Source organism: Tenrec ecaudatus, chromosome 3 (assembly GCF_050624435.1).
Source record: "Tenrec ecaudatus isolate mTenEca1 chromosome 3, mTenEca1.hap1, whole genome shotgun sequence".
Lineage (NCBI taxonomy): Eukaryota > Metazoa > Chordata > Mammalia > Afrosoricida > Tenrecidae > Tenrec > Tenrec ecaudatus.
This window is the reverse complement of record NC_134532.1, coordinates 171,407,545-171,423,009: the sequence shown is the minus strand read 5'-3', so window position 1 is coordinate 171,423,009 and position 15,465 is coordinate 171,407,545. Positions and strand designations below refer to the sequence as shown.

At 48.6% G+C, this 15,465-nt stretch overlaps 1 protein-coding gene across 1 annotated transcript in view; it reads right to left on the bottom strand.

Moving 5' to 3' along the window:
• USP46 (ubiquitin specific peptidase 46) overlaps positions 1 to 10,774 on the bottom strand; it is a 72,373-nt gene extending 61,599 nt beyond the window's left edge. The window contains exon 1 of the mRNA XM_075544347.1: positions 10,584 to 10,774. Coding sequence (XP_075400462.1) covers positions 10,584 to 10,619 — 36 coding nt within the window. The 5' untranslated portion in view covers positions 10,620 to 10,774. The remainder of the gene's footprint in view (positions 1 to 10,583) is intronic.
• Between the last annotated feature and the right edge of the window lie 4,691 nt (positions 10,775 to 15,465).

The following is a 15,465-nucleotide window of genomic DNA, read 5'->3' as shown; positions in this document are numbered from 1 at the left end:
GCTCATAACAGAATTGGGAAGGGGAGAAGGGGGTGTACTTACATCAGATTCCAGGGTGCCACCTTACCAGAATCCAAACCAAACCCACTCCCAACACGTCAGCTCTGCCTCATATGGCCGGCCCTGTGGTAAGATTTCTGAGATGAGAGGAAGCAGCCTCCTCCCTCGCCCCAGAGCAGCGGGAGGGAGACCTGCTGGTCAGCAGTCCAGTGCCTAGCTCACAGCGCCACCAGCGCTCCACCCCGGACGGACTGGAGTAAGATCGCCAAGACAATTGCCAGAGCCCGAATGTTGCAGGAAGAGTATGCACACAGGGGCATGGATCTGTGGCACATCAAAGAGCCCGGGGAGTAGAACTTAGTTTTATAACTGACATGTCTGTGTCCAATAAAGTGACATTTGTCATACTCCAAGAATTAAAATACAGTGGAATGTTTTCTAAATGTTTGAGATGGTAACTCCACGACTACATTCGAGCAAATGCTGATAAAACTTAGAATGTCCTGAGCAGGATCTTAACCTTATGGAGAAGGGAGGGAGGGAGGGAATCCTAGGTTAGTTATCCTTGAAATTGAGGTTGTGATAACGTGTAACTCCACCCACTGTGTATTTACACATGCACACAAAGGGATGTCAAAATACAAAAATGGATTTAAAAGCGATGGAATTGTCCACAAGCTTTCTATGGAAAGCCGTGTGTGTGTGTGTGTGTGTGTGTGTGTGTGTGTGTGCAGCAGATTTTCACATCACCTTCCTAAAAAGCCAAACAGCAAGTGGAGGAACAGGACGACTCCCCAGTTGAGCTGTGCTCCTCTCAGAGGGAAGAGGACACACACACACACACATACATTTCACCAAAGCCCACTCCAGGTGTGCCCAGAGCATCGCGTCCTCTAAAACTACGGTATCTCCAGGGGATCAAGCTGATCACAGCAACCTGGAGGTTGGAAAGGACCCTTAGCAAACTTAATGGGAAGGTGGAAGAAGCAATTCAACAGTGAACTGAGTAATTCGAAGGTAAACCAAACAATTCAAAGGTAAACCAAATCCAAACCCAAGCCAGGGCTATCCAATCAGATCTGACTCAGCAACCCTACAGGGCAGAGTAGAACTGCTCCGTAGGGCTCCACAGACTATAAATCTTTATGGGAGCAGACTACACCTCACGGCCATTGCGTCAATTCCGACTCATAGCAACGGTAGGGGACCCGGTACAACAGCCCCGTGGGTCCCTGAGACTCTTCATCTTTCTCCCTGAATTGCCTGGTTTTGAACTGCTGACCTTGCAGTTAGCAGTTCAACTTGTAACCCACTCCACCACCAAAAAAGAAAAAAGTCACGATGACATTACAGGACAGAATCAAAGGTCCTCTGTGAGTTTCTGAGATTGTAACTGTGGGAGTAAAAAGCCTCATCTTTCTCCCACAGAGCAGCTGGTGGTTTGGAACTGCTGACATTTTGGATTGCAGCCCAACACTTAACCACTATGCCACCAGGGCTCCTTAAAACTAATGCAGCAAATCTAAATGTCCAGTTCTCGGAAAGAGTTCCTGGGACCCTGGGTTGGAAGCATTCCAGCACCACGAATATATGCAAAGATGTCTAACCTCACTAATAAACAGGGAAATGCACGTTTTAAACCATGACGATACCATATTTCACACCCCACAGATTGCTAAAATGTCAACTCCAAGAATACCAAGTGTCCCCAAGAGTGTGTAGCCACTGAAACACCCCCTCACTGCTGGTTCAAGTGCAAACTGCTGGAACCACTTTGGAGAGCAAGTGCAGACACAAAAGAGCTGGAGAGAACTACTTCCTTCAGCCCATCAATTACCCTTCCAGGTAGAAACCAGGAAGACTTTCAAGCATCCAGGAAGGTGAGGAAAAGGCTGCTCACAGCACTGAAACCACACACAAGAGCAGCGTAAGTCTGTGTGTTTTATCAACAAGAATATGCATAAACTGTAACACAGATGTGCTGGTATAGTAGACAGCAAGCAAAATAAACTAGAATTGTAATAGCTATAGAATCTAAGCCCAAAGTCACAATTTAAACAACAGCAAAAAAAAGGAGAGCCTGGTTTACAGAGCATGCTCAGAAACAAGAGAAAATACAATATTCGATTGACAAGTGTTGCAGTTGCTGGTAAGTACCATCAAGTTGGCTTTGACCGATAGCGACTGTATGCACTGCAGAATGAAACACTACATGCATGGCCTTTCGCCAGCCTCACAACTGTTCCTATGCTTGAGCCCATTGATACACCGGCGGGGTCCATCCATCTCATCAAAGCCTTCCTCTTCCTCACCGCCCCTCCTCTTTACCAAACACGATGTCCCAACATCATGCTTGGCCCAAACAATAGATCCAAAGTATGTAAGGCGAAGTCTTGCCAACCTTGCCTCTCATAGTACTGTACTACATTTAAGGAGCCGAAGTGGGCTGCTAACTGCAAGAACAGTGGTTCAACTCTACCAGTTACTCCGAGGGAGAAAGATGAGGCTGGCTGTTCCCATAAAGATTTGCAGCCTTGGGGACCAACAGGAACAGCTCTATGCCCTACAGGGTTGCTAAGTCAGAATCCACTCAATGGCAGTGAGGTTGATTTGAGTTTAGACATGGGTCCTTCCATTATTAGGGTTTTATTTCTTCCACACATTTCCATGGGCCTGAAATGGACCAAATCACAGCCACTGAGGCAATTCCAACTTAGAGCGCTCCTCCGGGACAGAGCCAAACTGTTTCTAGGGCTTTCTGAGACTGCATGATTTTACAGGAACAGCCTCGTATTTCTCCAGAGGAGTGTCTGGTGGGTTTGAACCACCAATACTTAGTCCTCAAATTAGAGCAATTGGAGGTTCTGGCAGAGGCACCAGCCACCCAGGGGCAGGAGGAAGGCTGGCTCCAGGAACTGAAATGGAAGCCTTAAAAAGCAACATGGTTTCCCCCCAGACTCAGAATGACCCTTTACAAATAACCAGGTGGAGAATTATGGGAAAACCCTGGGTAACATCCATCTTCTATCCCCTAAATATTTAAAATAGTTCTATCAGCAAATACTTCACCTATCACTCAAATGAATCATTCAATCTTATTAAGAACATGTGTACAATCATCACCCCGATCGATTTCATGACATTTTCTTCTTTCTTTTTTTTTTTTTACATTTTATTAGGGGCTCATACAACTCTTATCATAATCCATACATATACATACATCAATTGTATAAAGCACATCCGTACACTCTTTGCCCTAATCACTTTCAAAGCATTTGCTCTACACTTAAGCCCTTTGCATCAGGTCTTCTTTTTTTTCCCCTCCCTCCCCGCTTCCCCCTCCCTCACTATCCCTTGATAATTTATAGATTGTAATTTTGTCATATCTTGCCCCATCCAGAGTCTCCCTTCCCCCCTTTCTCTGCTGTCCATCTCCCAGGGAGGAGGTCACATGTGGATTCTTGTAATCAGTTCCCCCCCTCCAACCCACTCACCCTCCACTCTCCCAGCATCGCCCCTCACACCCCTGGTCCTGAAGGCACCATCCACCCTGGACTCCCTGTGCCTCCAGCTCCCATATGTACCAGTGTACAACCTCTGCCCTATCCAGTGACATTTTCTTCTTTCTTATATTCGTTGTTAGCTCCCCACATTCCAGCCCCTGCTTCCTCCCCTACCATGTTGCCAGGAAACTATCAATCCAGTTACTGTCTCTATCGATTTACCTATCCTGGATTTAACACACAAAAAAAGAAAGCAAGCACAAAAACAAACAATCAATAACAATGACTAGACAATGTATACACAACCTCAATCAAAAAGAACACAGAAAATATTAAAAGCAGAAACACCTTTAAAATTAATTAAAAGGGAGACCATATGCTAAGGTACTACGTTTTAACCTAACTACTTCTGCCATAATTGACTTTACAATGCCTCAGTCTGCTAACGTGGCCAGTCACCTCCCTGACCTTTGGTTTCATCCATGTAGGACCCTGCAAATGGATTTTGGGCTGCCTCTGTCATCCTTAGCCTTCTGCAAACCGAGTGGTCCAAATTTAAGCTTTGATAGCATTCCCTCTTTTGGTGTTACCTCTTTCATGTGGACTTAGCTGATGCCTCGCTAAGGTGGCTGTTTGCTTTAAGACAAGACAGAATCCCAGCAGATATATTCCAAAATACTTTTTTTTTCTGTTTCCAAAATACTTTTAATGCTAAAAGTTGGATTTTTCTGTGGGTTCATTTTTATGTGACCTTCTCTTAAGTGGAAAAAATATGCGGCCGTCTGCTGCCATAGTTTCAGTCTCCGAGACCCATAGAGGCAGTTCCACCTTATCCCATAGGGTCCCTATGAGTTAGAATCCACACAGTGGCAGTGAGAGCTAACTGGAAGGTTAGATGTTCAAGTACATGGAGAGATACTGTGGAAGAAAAAAAAACAAATCGAGCTTCTACGTCCATAAAATTCTATGGAGCATTTTTACTTGATAGACACAGGTTTAGACATGAGTTCGAACTGGCTGGTAATTCTGACTTAACTAGTTTTGCTCTGAGGGTGGTGTAGGTTGGCATTGGGCCTCTCTCTGAAAGGTCAGCAGTTCAAGCCCATCACCAGCCAAATATAAGGCTGCCTGCTCATGTACAGCTACTTGATTACAGCGAGGTTTTTGTTGGGGTTTTTGGTGGGGGCAGTTTAGGAGGGAGGGTTAAAGCTGGGGGTGGGGTGAGGCCTTTCAAACCTAGGCTTTACCGCAACTAAAAGCTCATCATAAAACATTGCATTAAAATATTTAGGCACCAAATGTTGATCAAATAGAGGAAATCATCTTTTACAATTCTTTCAACCAGTCTGCTCTGAGCTGGCTTTACCAGAAGGCTGAGCTAAAGCCAAGACACAGCATTCTGGCTGCCCCACAGGACTACATGCCACCGTGAAACCTCCGCCCATCCTAAACAAGTAGGGAGACAAGGGTGAGCGAGAGCAGAGGTTGGGGGGTGCTGATGAATTACACACATTTCTCTGCATGGCGAAGGACTCAAAATTGAAAATGACTTTCAATTACAACCCAAACATACCAAGCATTCCACATCAGCAAAAACCAGATAAATGAGGCTCTATCGGACGGGTGGAATGGAGCGCACAAACTTGATACCCAGAAAAGGCGCAGTAGAACAATATCCAATTCTAATTCAACACTGGCATTCAATGTTGTTTACCCCTAAGAATTCAAGGAAAACAGAAAACTCTGCGGGCCTAATTGTCTGCACCTGACCTAACCCAGAGCCCTTGAATACTCCATCTGCAGGGCGGGAGAACAGAATTGTCTCTTAAACTAAAGCTAAACTCAGGGCAGTCTTGGTGTACACCCTCATACATGATCGGAACTACTAGAAGCTGGTACAAGGACTAAGCTGTCTCCAGTTATGGCTGAACTAACTAACTACGCTGTTTTTTATGCAAATACATTTGTTTACCAATTGCACTCTAGCCACCCTGACCCCCCCCTCCCCCATTAGGTATTTTCAAAAAATATTCTCTCCCAAAATAACATGTTCATCAGGCCTCTTTTATATCTTTTTTTCTCCCCCTTTCAGATTCTTCACTTGATACAAATGAGTTGTTTCCAAGTAGGCCTTTCATGAATCTCAACTCTCATCTTCCCTCCCCTCTGATGCTCGTATTGATCACCTCCCCTCTACTCCAGGTAGTCCCAATTGTGGAAAGAACACTGAGAGAGACCTGTATCGTGTGTGTGTGTGTGTGTGTGTGTGTGTGTGTGTGTGTGTGTGTGTGTGTGTGTGTTAGTTAAGCAAGTGGTTTGGCATATTTTGGACAGGTGTCTTTGTATCTAGGAAGGGTGTTATACCGCCCTTGGGTCCCCTCCCCGCCTGCCCACTCAGGACTGGAAATCACCTGCCTTCTGCTACCACCTTCAGAACTGTCCACTGCTCTGACTCTGGGCTGTCTTTCCAGGTGGTGGACAAATACCTTGGGCCTAGAGGGAGATGTAGAGAGGAACAGCTGGCAGACACACAGGCCAGGCATGTGCCATGCACATTAAATACAGTGACAGTTTTAGAAGTCATTTACCTCTTCCCCCAAATCAGAAGGCTTTTGGGGGTAATTTTCCAACTATTCTCAAAGTACCTGCCTCAGGTTAAGTAGGTGACTTACCACAATGAAGCTCCTTTTATAAAAACTCGTATTTTGTTCGTTTTTTTTTTCCCATAAGAATTTTATGTTCACTTTAAGGAGACTTTTTTTATTTAAAATAATTCCTAGTTGGCATGAAATAATATCCCTGGGGCCGTTCAATGCATGCTGAAAGGTTACTAGCTGGAATGTATGACAGCATTGGAAACCAGGTCATTTGGCTCAGAAGTGGGTACTAACCAATTAAGTCGAATTGTATAAAACCTCTGAGAAACACTACTTACTAGAAAACTTTTAATGACAGAAACGTATTAGTCTTACAACCTGAGGCGGGAGGGGAGGAAAAACCAAAACCAGCAGCTTGTTGGTGATGTGGGTGTCGTCAGGTGCCACTGAGTTGGTTCTAACTCACAGGGACCCACGGTACAACAACAGAACCCTGCCCGGTCCTGTGCCATTGTCACAATTGTTCCTGTGTTTGAGGCCATTGACACAGCAGCTGGCAACTCATCCTGTGGACTCATGGTGACCTCATATGGTGTGTGTGTGGTGGGGGTTGGGCGGGGACGGGGGTGGACTCGAACAACCAATGTTTTGGTTAGAAGCATTAACAGCTTACATGCGAGAGAAGCTAAGGTCCCAAGAATACAGGAATTTGCACACTGGTACTCGAGTGCCACTGCAGAGCCACCTCCAAAGCTACAGATTTTGAGTCTAAATGATATTTTCTACAATCATATCCTTAGATCAAATAAAAGCCACAAGTTAAAGGAACACGGTTTGTAAGTTATTTGATATGCAGCCCTTCCTCAGAGGTCCCTCCACCAGGCATCAGATAGCGATTTAGACCAGTGTGCATGGATCCAAGAAACTTTTCTAGAAGGTATATTTGCTTTCTCCTAACAAATGCTCTCCTCTTCTGGAAATTCCTCAAGCTCCTCAAGTGGAAAACTTGAGAGAGAGAGCCGTCCCCATTTACAGGGAAATAAAAATACATTGGGAGTTAAACCCATTGGCTTGGACAAAAATCACAGGATTATCAACAGGAGATATTTCCTCACGCTTGGTAGCAGCTAGTCCACTTTGAAAATTACAACACACCAGCCAAACAAGCTTTACTATCTCGAAGCAGACATTGCTGTGCGGCCAAGCTGACATGCCCTAAGCAAGTTCATCAAAAATGACTATGGCAGGAATGGGCACGGGCGGAAACATTAAAGCAAACAGGAACCCCACTAAACTCCCAGTGGACAATGAAACTTCCGGGAGGAAAGGATGCTGGTCATTTCCAAGGGCCCTATAGCTAACTGGGCACCACAGAATGGGAGAGGGGGGATGCGGGGAGGGGAGGGAGGAGGCAAGGAGGAGGGAGAGAAGGTGTTTATTGCTCAACGCCATGAAAAGATTCCCTACAAATTCTGGTATCTCCTCTGCTAGGTCCTTTCATTTTGGTGGCGGGAACAAACCCATTTTTCAATGCTAAGCCTGGGTTTGTTCACCTCTCACCCAGAGGATCTTTTTAACACCCTTCCTGGATGGACACGTGTGTCCAAATACGGGCAAATGGCTTGCTTTGAAAAAAAATGTAATCCTCATTTTTCTTTGTACAAGTCACACCATCTGGGACCACAGGAGGCAGACGGAGAGCATCTAAAAGGGTCTCAGAGAAGAGGAAAGTTGGAGAAAAGACTCATAAAAGACCTACCTGGAAACAATTCATCATCAGGGGCAGAATCTGGAAGGGGCCCAGTGGCAATTTCTGTCTGATCAGGCACAAAACCGCCAGTGAGTCCTCACCACGCCAAGCCCTCTCTGCGAAGCCAGGCTGGGAGGGGCGGGAGTGACCTGAGCAGCCTTTCTAAGGGGCGGGGTTGGGGCCTCCCACCTTTGTTGACACTGCCTGTCAGCTTGGTTTGCATAAATGAACACGTGGGATGCTAGTACCAGCAGGGCCACCTACTTCAGACAACCTTACAGTGAGCATCCAGGAGGATGGCAATCACGGCTAACTTTTAAGCGAGTACCCGGCTATGTACTAACCCCGGGACCTCCGTCACTCACCTATGCTCACATTTTAAAGGTCAGCAAAGACAGAAGAGCCCGTTGAAGGAGACAAAGCTAACACAGGTAGAACCAGGACAGAACCCAGGAAGGCTGATGGCAGAGGTCAAACTCATCTTCACTCGCTCAAAACCGTGTTGTCCAAATTGGAACATCAAACTCAATTCTCGGTTCCTCACTTGGCCGGGATGAGGATGCTCACACCAACCCCCCTCCTTAGGTGGCCACTGTGGACAAGTGCTGGGCCTGCGGCAGCACCAACCAGCTCCCCGTGGAGGCGTTGAGCCTGCATTTCATTGGAAACCCGTTGTGACATTCTGCCCAGGTGTGCCAAAAGGCCCCAGCTGCACTGAGGTTCCAAAAGAAAACTGGAGGCTGGCTTCCTCTTGGGACATTCTAGCTTTCAAGTTTCCAAGCTGCTATGGTGCAGAGGTGTCACCACACACAGACCACCCCGCCTGAGTACCCTGTAGGCCTGCCATGGTTCCCCTCCAGAGCCCAGGGAAGCTGGGAGAGAAACAGAGCAGACATCGCCTTCCCACTGCACCAAGCAACATGCATGTCACTCGACAAGACCTGTCTCCTCCTGGAGATGGGAAAGGGTGCAGGGTGGCTCTGCTGCCACCAACCTCACCCCCCCCCCCCCACCCCACTGCCAGGCCCCAATCTCCAATCTCAGGGGGTAACCCACTGTTTGTTCTGCAATCTACGTCCTACAGAACTGAAGACTGAAGCCAGCGTCTGCGGGTCTCCATTCCACCCCTGAGCTAACACAAGCTTCCCTGACGCTCCCTTGCATGTGTTGATCTTGCAACAGAATGTGGAACACAGGAGCTAAAAGCCCTGTGGTGGGGGAAGGGCAGCCAGCTCACCTTACCCCAAGGCTTCAGAGCCAAGTGCCTCGGATTCCTCTTAGGGACCTCTATGACTAGCTTCAGGAGAGGTTTCCCCAGCATGCAGCTTAGGGACACGGAGCTTCCGCTAAGGGCAGCGGAAACATTGGCAATGGTGAGGGTTGAACATGAAACGTGTTTAATGTTACTGGACTGCACATGGGGAAGACTGAAGTGGCAAATATTGTGAAGTAGCAAAATTAAAATATTTGGGGGGAAAATTGTTATCTATATGTGCCTCAACTAAAAACAAATTACGAAGCGCATATCCCACGTTAGGGAAGAAGGAGGCTAGGATGGTGGTAGGGGGAGCCCTTAAGTAGAGGCAAAACTAGCACAACCTCCAACCCTCCAAGGAGGGCACCACCTTTTTCCAAGGAGCAAGCCCCCCACTCCCACCTCGACTGCAGTGGAGTCTGACTCATCGCGACCCTATAGGCAGAGGCTGGCTCCAAAGGGTGGCGGCGAGAGTACACGGCCTCCTCTTTCTGCCCAGAGCAGCTGGTGGGTTCGAAGGCAGGACCTTGCAGTTAGCAGCCCAATGCTTAACGCACTGCACCACCCCATCTCCTTTGATTGTCCAGGCGCACTCCCAAAGTCTCCAACAAGTTGTGGCTGCACAGTGCACCCTAGGGACCCAAGGGCAGGATGATGCTCCTGAAGACACTGACCAGAGGGGAGCGAAAGAGAAGCAGCTTCCAGTGGGCCACCTGGTCGTGCACCCACGCTCAAGAAATGTCCCCTGGTTGGATCCACGCCCACCAGCCTCCACTGGTTCTACCTGCGAGCAGGCAGGAAGACCCCTGGAAACCTCCTCCACTCCCACCGGCACCCCACTGAGGGCCTCCAAATGCTCCCACCAGATAACCTGGCCCTGATGGGGAAACTGAGGCAGCCAGAACGTTTCCAAACCCGGTTGAAGTTCGCTTCCCTAAGCACGATTTTGCACTTTGTTTTTTTGAAATAGCTCCATTGCATTTCAAATTTCTCCAGATACGCTGACCGCCGCTGCAAACAGAGCCTCACGCCAGAACTCAAATTGAGGAGAGGGCGGGCGGGGCGGCCAGCAGGAATCTATATCACCCGCAAGAATAGGAAGGGTGCCCCCCCACCCCGCCCCCAAGCTATCCCTCCAACCCCCCTCCCCCGCGGGACGTCCGGGTTCCTCCTCCCCCACATCTTCCCTTCAAACCGCTTCCACCGCAACCCCAGGGAGGGGGACCGGCGGCGCTGGGGTCCCAGGTTTCCGACCAGCGCGAGGGGGCTCGGCCCCTCCCCCGGCGGCTCGGGGGTGCGGGGGTGCTGCGGCCGACGTGCCCAGCCCCGGGGCCAGGAACTTCTGTGCCCGGCTCTATGCACCGGCCCCGCGGGCCCCCCGCCGCCCCCGGCCGCCGGACGCGCGTGCAGCTCGGGTTTCCCTTTCTTTGCCTCCCCGCGCCTGGGGCGCGACCACCGAGGCGGCGGCGGCCACTCACCATATTACAGATGGAGGCGATGTTTCGGACAGTCATTAGTCTAAAGGTTGCAGCGATCCCGCACCGCCATCTTTATAAGGTGAAAACAGGGCTCTCCATGGTGGCGCGCGGGAGGACGGCGAGGCGGCGGCGGGAGGCGGCCTGGGGTCCGGCTTTCAGTTGGGCTGGCAGAGGGAGGCCGGGAGCGGGAGGCGGGGAAGGAGGCGGGGAGGCGCGGAGGAGGGCGGGGAGGCAGCGCAGGGGGAGCGCCCGGGAAGGCGGGGAGTGGCGGAGCGAGGGAGCCTGGGCCGCGGCCGGCGGCGCCGAGAGGAGGGGCGGCCCGAGCGCGCCCGCCCGCTCGCCGCGTGGAGTCCGCCCGGCGCTCGGAGCGCTCCGGCCGCCGGGGCTCCGCGACTGCAGGAGCCGCGCCTCGGGCAGACCCCGACGCGGCGGCCCCCTCGGGGTTCCTCCGGGCCCTGGCGGCGGCCGATCGCCCGGGGAGAACTGGGGACCGCACCGGGCGTTGGGCGCAAGCTGGCGGAAGGGGCCGTGTCTCAGGCCGGCGGGGAGCTGGAGAGACCAGAGCCGCGGACACGATCGCCGCCGGCCGGGCCAGCAGGGTTGCGGCCCCGTTTTCCGTCTTCACTTTTCCTTCGAATCTTCCCTCCCACCCGGATCGCAGCCCCGACCCCTAGGTTTTTCAAAGGGGGGGGGTGGTTAGGAGGAACTATATCCAACTTTAAGTTCCTTTCCGGGGTTCCAGCCAGAAGGCACCGGACCGGGCCCCCAAGAAGGGAAATGGGGTCAGGACAAGGGAGTGGTCAGAAGCGACGTCGGGAGGGGAGAGGAATCTGGGGCTGAGTGGAGGCCAGAAACGGTGGGTCGCAGCCCATCTGTGACCTTAACAGTGAGAAAGGAGACGTCCCAAGGCTGATTGTGGACCAGGAGCTGTCAAAAGAGCTACCTGAGAAAGAGAACCAGATGTTTCCACCTCGTCCAGGGAAGCACAACCCCGCAGGTGTACCTTTCCCAAGGGAGAGCGCTGGAAGGACTCAGAACACGTATTTCCTGCCATAAAAGGTCGTAGCTTGGGGCTCACATCGCGAGCCTGAACTCGCTTCCCAGAGTGGGTCTCGGAAGTGGGACAAGCGCCTTTCCCAGAGCGTGAAACATACAAAGTTGCAATTCCGTGCTTCCCACGGCGAGGTGGTAGAAGTGAGCCAGGCGATAAAACTTAGCCGAGTATACTTAATGACAAATTGAATTAGAAGGAAAATTAACATAATTGAGGATAGCTTGTATCTATCCAAGGGTAACATATTGAGAAAAATGTTGCTCTCTTATCCTCCAGCATCCCTGTAGTGTTCCGCCCTTACGATTTGAAAACCCTAGTATCTAATAGATGAGGAACCTTGGCCGAGAAATACCGGACAACAAACACTGGCCGGGCGTGGAAGGGATACTGTATTTTTCAATGAGTTTAAGGAATAATGCGCATTCTTCTTTTAAGTAGTAACTCATTCTGCTGGGATTTAATTTTCAAGGTGATCCCCATTAGAGCTTCCTTGTCGTGATCACTCGTCCGAGTTTTATATTCACGACGTCTCCATCAGCGCAATAACCCTGCCAGGTGAGGGTGTCAGTGATCACTCGTCCTAGTTTTATATTCACGACGTCTCCATCAGCGCAATAACCCTGCCAGGTGAGGGTGTCAGTGATCACTCGTCCTAGTTTTATATTCACGACGTCTCCATCAGCGCAATAACCCTGCCAGGTGAGGGTGTCAGTGATCACTCGTCCTAGTTTTATATTCACGACGTCTCCATCAGCGCAATAACCCTGCCAGGTGAGGGTGTCAGTGATCACTCGTCCTAGTTTTATATTCACGACGTCTCCATCAGCGCAATAACCCTGCCAGGTGAGGGTGTCAGTGATCACTCGTCCTAGTTTTATATTCACGACGTCTCCATCAGCGCAATAACCCTGCCAGGTGAGGGTGTCAGTGATCACTCGTCCTAGTTTTATATTCACGACGTCTCCATCAGCGCAATAACCCTGCCAGGTGAGGGTGTCATTGTGAACTCCCTTTGGCAGACGAGTAAAGTAAGGCTGGCCCAGCTATTGTCCTGTCTAGATCATGTTACCAATGAAACTGGCTCGTTCTTCTGGCTGAGCATGTTTGTCGGGGGAGGGGGATGACAAGGACAACACAGCCCAAACTAGGGCCAGTCAGGTCCTTGAGGCCAACAAAGGTGGAATGATTTGAAAAAAAGTCCCAAAACATGTCTTGAGCAACCTCCAGGCTCAAACTCGGGCCCAGGGACTCAATTTCATAGACGTTTTCTTTATAAACGCCATTAACCCAAGGTTTTAAAGGACATGGAGAAGTTAGACCAGAATAGAGTTTGGTATTTCTGCCAAGGTTGGCAGAGTCCACAGAATTGAAATCACCATAATGAGAAATGAGTGTCATCTGCTTGCTGGATGTTATATCCGCAAATTAAAGGATCTTTTCCGTGTCGTAACAGCCCATAGCTCAAACCACAGTGTTCAATGTGGACTACAGCAAGACCGGTGAATTATGCACACAACAAATCAATTGAACATAGCAGCTCTTGTCAGGCTCATGAATAATTAAACACATTTTACACTTCTACACGTGGTAAGTGCTCACAGATCTAAATCGGAAGAGGCTTGGATTGAAGCATCATTAGAACCTCAGCTTGACTCCGTGAGGAAATGTTATTCAGAAGATAAGATCGTTAGACCACTCACAGGTTAGAAGAGAGCTTGAAGGGAAAGTGTTCCACATAAAAGGATAAAATAAAACAAAGAAGCATATTGCCATCGGGTCACTGTGACTCCTAGTGACATAGTAGAACAGCTCCATGTGGTTTCCAAGACTGTTGTTGTCTCACTGCCATCAAGTGGATTCCACCTCTGAGCCACCCTATGAGACAGGGCATAATAGCCCCTAAGGGTTTCTGAGACTCTCACTCTTCACAGGAGTAGAAAGCCCCGTCTTTCATCCTCCGAGCTGCTGGTGGTTTTGAACTGCTGAACATGAGGATCGCAGCATAACCATTCCACATCAGGGCCCCTCTAACTTGAAGAGCACTCCCCTACGTTGAGATTGTGTTTCCTAAGGGAGCTCCAGGTGTACTGGGTTAGGAAGTTTATTCCATTCAGGTGAGTTCTGTTTGAGCTAGCCCTGAAACACATGGCTACTTCTAATAGAAGCCCTGGACTGCATAAGTAAGTCCTAGGCTCAGAGAAAAGTCTGAGCTGGAGATGTACTCCTCTATTTAAGCACTAATATAGAGATGACTGCAGAGAACAGAAGGTTAAACATGAGATTGCTTACAGAGAGGGGATAAAGCGAGAATGGACAGGGGCTAGGGTAGAATCAATGGGCTGGAATTGACTTTATAGCAATGAGTTTGGTTTGATTTGAGGATAGACTCATGGAAAGCTCCACCTTGCAAATTCAGGTGGAAAAAGAGAATCCAAAGAAAACTAAAGCCAAACCTTCAACTCAAATTGAAAAACTGCAGGCAAATAAACAACAGGACAGTGAGATGGAGGGAGGGAGGGAGGGAGGGAGGGAGGAGTCAAGATGTATTAAATGCAGCTAAGAGATGAAGGACAATAGAATTAATGGTTACACAGGGAATCCGGGACAGATAAACCCCTCAGGACCAATAACAAGAGTATTGAATCCAGGAGGGTAAGGGAAAGGTGGGGGGGAGAAAGGGAAAACCGATCACAATGATCTACATATAATCCTCTCCCTGGGGGATTGGCAACAGAAAAATGAGTGAAGAGAGACATTGGTCAGTGTAAGACATGAAAAAATAATAATTTATAAATTATCAAGGGTTCATGAGGGAGGGGGAGCAGGGAGGGAGGGGAAAAATGAGGAGCTGATGGCAGGGGCTTAAGTGGAGAGCAAATGTTTTGAGAATGATGAGGGCAATGAATGTACAAATGTGCTTTACACAATTGATGTATGTATGTATGGATTGTGATAAGAGTTGTATGAGCCGCTAATAAAACGATTAAGATCTATATATTAACAAAAAAATTAAATGGAATACAAAAAAAATTACCAAGGGTTCATTGGGAAGGCAAGGGAAGAAAATGAGGAGCTGTACCAAGGGCTCAAGTAGAAAAAAAATGTTTTGAGAATGATGATGGCAACAAATGTACAAACGTGCTTGACACAATGGATATATATATATATATGACTTCTGATGAAAGTTGTACAAGGTCCCAATAAAATTATTTTTTAAATAAAAATTATAATGGCAACAAATGTGCTTAATACAGTGGATGTATGTATAGATTGTGAAAGAGCTGTATGAGCCCCCAATAAAATGATTTTTTTAAAAGAAGTATGGTTACTTTTTGGCAAGGGCTTAACCAAGCATTACCAAATTTAATCCTTCCAAAACTCAAAACCAAACTGAATGCCGAGTCACAGGGACTCTGGGACAAGGTAGAACTGCCCCTGTGGGTTTCCTGGACTGTAACTCTTTATGAGAGTAGAAAGCCTGGTCTTTCTCTCATTAAACCTTCCAACAACTCTATCAAGGTGGTAACACTATAATTCCCATTTTAAAGAAGAGATAATTGAGAATCTCGGGTCATGTGAGCATTCTTTCACCAGAGTCCTTTGAATTTGCTCAAGGGCAGCTTGGGTGGGAGGATTGCTGTTGTCAGGCACCTCTGTGGATGACAGAAGGAAACACTATCCCGTCCTGCTCTGCTTGATCCCATCATTGCAGCCACTGGGTCCATAAACTCCCTGCCACCAACACCTACTACCATCAGGTCAACATTATATAGGGTTCCCAAGGCTGTAAGTCCTGACATCTTTTTCTTTCCCAAAGAACATTTGTTG